This window comes from Hibiscus syriacus, unplaced genomic scaffold (genome assembly GCF_006381635.1).
Source record: "Hibiscus syriacus cultivar Baekdansim isolate YM2019G1 unplaced genomic scaffold, ASM638163v2 tig00004072_pilon, whole genome shotgun sequence".
Lineage (NCBI taxonomy): Eukaryota > Viridiplantae > Streptophyta > Magnoliopsida > Malvales > Malvaceae > Hibiscus > Hibiscus syriacus.
The window spans coordinates 913,755-921,105 of record NW_024061998.1 but is presented as its reverse complement, the minus strand read 5'-3'; the positions used below and the strand labels follow the sequence as shown (position 1 = coordinate 921,105).

The 7,351-nt window shown below is 30.8% G+C and overlaps 2 protein-coding genes and 1 pseudogene across 2 annotated transcripts; 1 reads left to right on the top strand and 2 right to left on the bottom strand.

The window, feature by feature from the left end:
- Positions 1 to 215: 215 nt before the first annotated feature.
- LOC120188628 (UPF0047 protein YjbQ-like) lies at positions 216 to 884 on the bottom strand. The gene is made up of 3 exons (XM_039192032.1): positions 591 to 884; positions 453 to 513; positions 216 to 337 (listed from the first exon to the last, which is right to left on the bottom strand). Exons 1-3 carry the CDS (start codon positions 765 to 767, stop codon positions 231 to 233), a joined length of 345 nt encoding a protein of 114 aa, XP_039047963.1. The 5' UTR covers positions 768 to 884; the 3' UTR covers positions 216 to 230.
- Positions 885 to 1,691: 807 nt separating this feature from the next.
- Positions 1,692 to 2,937, top strand: LOC120188619 (protein NUCLEAR FUSION DEFECTIVE 6, mitochondrial-like). The gene is made up of 3 exons (XM_039192019.1): positions 1,692 to 1,880; positions 1,968 to 2,089; positions 2,757 to 2,937. The coding sequence occupies exons 1-3, from the start codon at positions 1,750 to 1,752 to the stop codon at positions 2,774 to 2,776; spliced, it is 273 nt and encodes a 90-aa protein (XP_039047950.1). The 5' UTR covers positions 1,692 to 1,749; the 3' UTR covers positions 2,777 to 2,937.
- Positions 2,938 to 3,827: 890 nt separating this feature from the next.
- LOC120188608 lies at positions 3,828 to 5,558 on the bottom strand (annotated as a pseudogene).
- Positions 5,559 to 7,351: the final 1,793 nt, after the last annotated feature.

The window sequence follows — 7,351 nt, the reverse complement described above, 5'->3', positions numbered from 1 at the left end:
TCTAATTTATTAATTAATTAATTCAGGTTGATTACTATAAAAACTTATCATATAATAAGTTTCTCAATTTTTTTATTTATAATATAATTATTTAAACCCTTAACTTTGTATAAAAAATCTAATATTTATAATATAAATATTTAAACCCTTAATTTTATATAAAAAAATATAATACCGAGAACAGGTCCAATAAATTTTAATACCGACGAGATCATAATTTTAAATTCTAGTTATCTCCGTACCTCTGGAACTATTTTGTTGAGGAAGGTCTCGGTGTCGTCACGAACATCCGAGTCATAATTCTCGTTGATGGAAAGAGAAGCACTTGTGTGTTGTACTGGAATGGTGAAATCGTAAATATGTGAACAAATATCATAAAATTAAAAATCATAGTGCAGAGGGAGAGAGGATCAAAGGAGTAAAGTGGAAAATAGTGAACGAGAGACACTCACGGAATAGATGGGCAAGGCCACACTTAAATTCAGAAAAATGGGGTCTGATTTCCTTCAATATCTGGTTCCCAAAAGCAAAGTTAAAGGTAAAAGAAAATGAATTATTCGGAGGCAAAAAGGAGTAGGCATGTTGGTTACCTGGGACGTAACAAGATGGCAGCCTCGCCGATGGGGAGGAAGAGTAATGGTCTTCTGAGCCCATTTCGTGCCGGGGACGGTGGCAGCCATGGTGTTGGAATCGACGGAGGATGTGTTGTACTGTGCTTTTACCGACGCAGGCTTCGATGAAAATAGTGATGAGCTTTGCATCAGCATCTTTTAGATTCTCTCTCCAAGTTGTAACCTAACCAGCTTATTTCAAATGGCTCGGCTACTAGCTATTGTCTATTGAGCTGAAGAAGCCCATACGCAGAGCAGAATTTCGAACGGGCTTTGCTATACTCCACAAATATCATTTTTTGGGCCTGACCAAATATATATACACATAATAAATATTAAAAAATTGATGTCCCCTCAAACATGTTATTCATCTTACCTATATATTAAGCCGGCATGTTAATACCACATTCTATTAAAGTAATAATTATTATTTATTTTTCGCGTTTTTAGTTCAACGGAAGAATAAATTAGTCGGGGAGCATTTCCTCAAGGTTTTTTCATAAGTTGTGGGAGGCGATCATATTCTAAGAAAATATAAATTTTTATATAAATTATATCTATTTTATATATTTTTTGTTCTTAATCTAATTTAATAATCATAAAATTTTATAATTTAGTATATTTAAATTTTTAATATAACATTTTGAAAGTCATACATGACTATTAAGTTATGTTAATTTTTTTTATTTCATCATTAAAATTTTAAAAGCCATATAATATTCATTAAACTTATTAAATTTTTATAAAATGATCATTATATCTTATAAAATAATAATGATATTAATAAGTTTAAAAATCATTTCGTAGAAATTTGATGTTTTAATAATTTTTATAATCTTTTAAAAAAGTAATAATTATTTTATAACTTTTAAAATTTTAATAATGAAAAATATTATAATATAATTTAGTGACAATAATATTTTTCATCCTTCCCTATCTTTCTTTGATGTTTCTCTAAAAGGTAATTAATTAATCAACAATCTAAGGGTGAAAAATACGCCGGGTAAGGTCAAAGGCCCACGTATCAGATAGATTCCGAGAACCAATAGCTTTACCATACGAGTACATACACAAGACACCAGTGTTAAATGCAAAAACAAAATACCTTTCGAAAGCCTAAAACACTAAACCCTCCACAATGTCCGCCGCAAGGTACGTCCTCCGTTCCGCCGCTACTAGATTGGCGTCTGTACCCAAGCCCATGCCACGATCCGCTTCCTCTCCCATTCGGATCTCCAAGCAAAACCCGCTCCCTTCTCGTGTTTTCAGGTAGTAGATATCGATCTCTCTTCTTTTAATTGTATTAGTAGATAAAAATGGTTTTAACATTGATAGTTTTCAATGAATTTGGAAAAGATCACCTATGGAGCTCAGCTGTTGTGTGGAAACGATGCAACCTTATCACACTGCCACCGCCTCGGCTTTGCTGACTTCCATGCTCTCCGTTTCTCGCCGGTGCTCCGGTTGGACCCCTGAAGGTATTTTAGATCCACTCTTTTTTCATGTTTATTAGTTTTATTTATTGGGCTTTCAAGCATCCAATTTCTAACGTGTGACTGCTTAGAATGTTTGTTTTTTTTATAATCGATTCAATTGAAGTTGAATTAAGTGAGATATACTGCTTCATTTACTAATAGTTCCTTCTGAGAAGTATTCGGGCATTAGATTCACAATCAAAGAAAACCATATTTGATCTCAAGAGTTAAATGGGTGTCTATTCCTGTGGGAAAATTCAACTCTTTGGTGGTTCCTAAATGTGAACTTTAGTATTTTGTGTTATGTTCTATATTTAATTCTTTATTGAATAGTCTCAGCGGTAAAAGAAAATGTTGATTTTCTTAGACGACTCGGTTCAAGTAGTTGCATCTGTAGGGTATGTGTGTTGTCAATATGCTAAGAAAAATTCTGAATAGATATTATTTTGTAGTCATACATATCAAGAAGGAAAAAGATTTACTCTCAAAGCATTAGAAACTAGGAATTGTGAGGGAGTAGACTGTCTATGCTAAGCATGGAAGTATTGTAGATGAGCAACAACCCCTCAACAGTAGTAGTCAAATGTTTCCTATCATACTTTTTCGCCTTTTTCTGAAACGTTGCTCGTAAGTGAAATGTAAGAAAGTATGTTCTTTTCTCCTTTTGTAGGGCAAGACAAGACTAGATGAAGGACAAGCAAACAGAGGGAGTGACTTTTATTAGTTTTACATTGTTAAACCTTCTGGAATTGCTACTGGGTTTTTCTTCAGTAATCAGTAGTGTAGTTGAGGTCCTGAGGAAACTATCTTTCTGAATGAATGTAAAAGGACGAGGCTGAGTGTCTTGTTCAAATATTCTTTTGAAATAAGCTGACTGACTGTCTTTTTTTTTTATAAGAAATGGAGGCCTCGTTAAAACCGCCTTCATAATTACTAGAACACCATGGGATATTCCAGTAAACAGCGGGAGGAAAAGAGTGCCTCAAAATTTATTAATAGGAAACAATACAAGCAGTTCAGTACAACAAAACATTTAACCCAACTCAGTAAAAATAAAACAAACAACAAAAACATCCAAAACCTAGACAAAACTCTCTCTCTTAACCTATTGAAATTAGTTTTGAACATCTGACAATTGGAACCTAGTTATGTTATCCGTTCTCCGTTGTGTTCTTTTGTTTTCTGAATAAAAGACTTGCTTAACTGTCATGAGCTTTCCAGGCAATGATATTTAGCTGTAAATGCAAAAACGTTAAATGCCTGAAATCATTGTTTCTTTTCTGTTGATTGTTCTTCTTCTAATTCATGCCAATATGAGGATATAAGACCAATAATGACTTGTGTCACTCAGATTGCTTCTTCCATTGTTCTTATCTCCTGTTATAACTCATATGTGATTTGACCCTTCTGTAAAATCCAGTGGAAATTAGAATAATCTGCATCCAATTTTGGGTTTTGTTGATGGATGATTCTGGTTTGATACATGAACTGTTCATCTCCATGAAAAATTCAATAGGCTTTATATATAGGATTTTATGTGGAAATATGATGTTAAGGCAAATCAGCCTATACAAAATTACAAATGTTGAAAACAACTCTGATTCCCAAAACCGATCCGAATGATGTTCCTGGGATAATTTCTGTCAACCACAATAGCATAAACTGATAACGTATGAATAAATATAATATGCATATAGAAACGATCTCAGAATGCAGGTCCTAATTGTTCAGCCTGATCTATCACACTGACATTATGAGGTATAAACATGAATCATTAGGCAACTTCATGAGAATTCCTTCTGTGGATAATCACTTGAGGTCCATGTAGTCTGTATCAGTCTTCAACTTCATTAACCAACTCATACTCTACAAGAGATAGATTGTTATCTTCTTTAACAGCAAAGTTAGCAGGAGCAGTGACATCGATTCACCCCATTTGTCAACAGCCAACCTCTTAGAACCATTGAACATATCGATCTTAGCATTACGAAGAGTTACAGTGACACCAGGCTTCATAAACTTAACTGCAAAAATGATTCAAGCATCATTATCAAACTGCATTTGAGTTTAGTGTTGCATTTTCATCTGCTACAAACATCATCCTGCATGAAAATTTGATCTGGTTGAAGTTTCTCTCTCAATGATTACTTCATGTAGGAACAAGATAGAAAACCCAAGACAACCATGTAACCTATAGAATTTCAAAAGACCAATATAACAAAATGTGTTCAAAACTTTTTCGGTTGTGAGCACATGACAATCTCACATATAATCCATCAACTAGTAACTAAGATGAAAAAAGCCAAGGATACGAAAGGTAGTTGAATATATAATTAGGATATTATTGAACCAGACCCCAGGAAATCACCACACTTTCCATTGTGAAATCCAAGTCGAATGCCTTGCAATGAGGCACACATCATGGAAGTTTATCATAGTAATCAAGAATACCCCATCCGTGACCCTTGATTGAAAGCTATGACACCATATTATTTAATTCAAATCCACACTTGCAATTAAGGGTGAACAAAACTCTAACTAGGCTCTTAAAAAATTGATTAGTAATTTTACGACCTTGATTTGATTAAAAAAATCAAATTCAAGTCAAATTATAAAATATAACTCGGATAACTAATTTTTTTAATAATTAATGAATTGAATATTGATTTTCAAGTTTAAGTTGGTCCCTCAACTCTACATGATATATGTCTATCTTATATTAAAAAAATGTGAATAAATATATATATCATATATGATTATAAAAAACTGTTTCAACTAAAATTAAATAATGTCGTAATATTATATATATTTATAATTAAATTTAAATTTAAATCCAAAGAATTTGACTCCATTTTAGAAAAAATAAAATAAAATTTAATTATAAAATAATACTAATCAACTGACTCGATAAAATATTCACCCTATTTGTACTAACAAAACAAAGAAAAAATTCAAATTGCCACCGGTGCAAATGAAATATCAAAGCTTTTGGCCTTAATTTGAAATAAGATATACCCTTTTAAAAAAATAAGTTCGGATCAGTGAAGCATAAAACATGTCAACAAACCAATAAAAAAGGGGGTAAAAAATGGACCCTTGATCTTCACAAGCAGTGAAGAGGATAGTGCCGGTGTCGTCTCCAACAAGGCACTCGGCGACGCTGGTTTGGCTTAAATTTTGAGAAGCGGGTGGACCCTTTTGGAGGACCAAGTTAGAGGACAAGAGCTTGGCGAGTAAGGTGTGGCCATTGGTCCCTGGTTTTAGCTTATCCACTTTCACAAACACTGGCTTCCTTTTCTCCGTTGGTTTCTTTTGTTCTTGCTCTTGTTGCTTTTGCGTCCCTTTCGTCGTCTCCATTGGTTCCAAATCTAAAACCTCCACACTTCTGCCTCTTTCTCCCCCTTCTTTTCGGAGTTTGTTGGGATTTTCCTTTCAGAGCTTGTCTGGAGAGCGAGAAAAATGAGGAATGGCCTAGAACACAAATTTGAAGCTTTCTTACTTTTCTCCACGAAAAATGAAACTGCTAGTAACGGTTCCGTTTTTCCCTTTCGAAACGAGTTAAATTATGATTTTAGTCCTTGTATTGTACTAAAATTTGGAGTTTAATAATTTGTTTTAATTTGGCGTTCACTTATTTTTTATAATATTATCAATAAATTTAAATTAATAACACTATTAGTTGATGTTTTTAAAATTATGATATGAAAATGAACCCATTGAATAGCATTAGTGATTAGAGGGAGGTTGTTTGTGTTGGTAGAGTGTGTTTGTCAATGATTTAAAAAAATAAGAACAAATATCTTATAATCGTCCTAAATTTTTTAAAAATTATTATATAATTTTTTTATTTGATATATATATATATATATATATATATATATATATATATCAATGGGATAGTAGTGTAGTAATAAAGACAAAATCAGACTAATAATTCAGACCAATAAATTATTTAGCTCAATGGGATAATTTAAAATTTATTTTAATATCTATGACATTTATTATAGTGGAGGGTGAACTTGTTATTAGAGGTGACAGATTCTAAATAATTGTCATAGATTACTATTTATTGTCTTTTCTTTTCTCTTTTTCTTTTGATTCACGACTTTGTTTTTACTCAAAAGAAATATAAACAAATGTTAAATAAAAATGCTTTAAAATTACTTTAATACAAATTATTATTTTATTAAAACACATATAATCATAATATAAGGATTGTCATATATATAATGTCAATAAAAAATGAATTTTTAATTGAGATACTTATGTTATACATATATATATTGTTTTAATGTTACTTATGAAATTTCTATTTTCCATTCATTGTGTACTAAATAATAATCTTCTATTCAAATAATAATAATAATCTTGAATATAAATAAATACCAATCACAATATATAAAAAAATGAACTTTACTTTCCAGCGATTTTTTTTATAGAAGTTTGATTCGTGATTTTTTCAATTAATGATATAGTTTTGAATCAAAATTAATGATATATTTAATTAAAATTTGAGATTATATGAATTTATAAGGATTCAATATAAATTATTATATTCGGTTTACGAATATTCGCTTGAAGAAATAATCTCACAATACCAACAATAATCTATATTAGATAAAAATAATAAGTATCTAATTAAAAATTAATTTATATTTTTAATTATAATGTTATTATAAAAGAAGATAAGAGTTTAAGTCGTAATTGAAAATTTGTTACTCAAATATCATTCATTAAAAATTAGTTTTCATTCGCATTCATTTTCGACACTTTTTTGTATCACGTAAGGCAGAGGCTTGTTACATAGAAAACGCTTTTGAAAGCATGTTCTGCAGGATATGTCTTCTGTGTATACGGCAGTACCACGAGCATATGTTGGACAAAAATGAAAGGAAAAAAAAATTAGGGCAAAAATATATATCTCTTTTCTACTTTAAGCCCCTAAACTTTTTTTTAATCAAAATAAGGATATAATTTTGTGTGACATGTCAACATCTTATTGATTGAAAAATATTTTTTTAACTAAAAAATAGTAGAACTTTAAAAAAATAAATATAATAGTTTATAAAAAATATTTTAAGTACCTAAAAAGAACATAGTTTAGTTACTTAATTTTTACTTTAAAGCTTTTTAAATATTATACACCTCAATGCATGAAGTCTGTTGTTACTTGTTTGTAGACCATCAAATTTCAACCAGATTCATTGAGCTTTTATTTTTTTCAGATTTACTTAAAACGGCCCATTTTGGAACAGCCATTCTTTC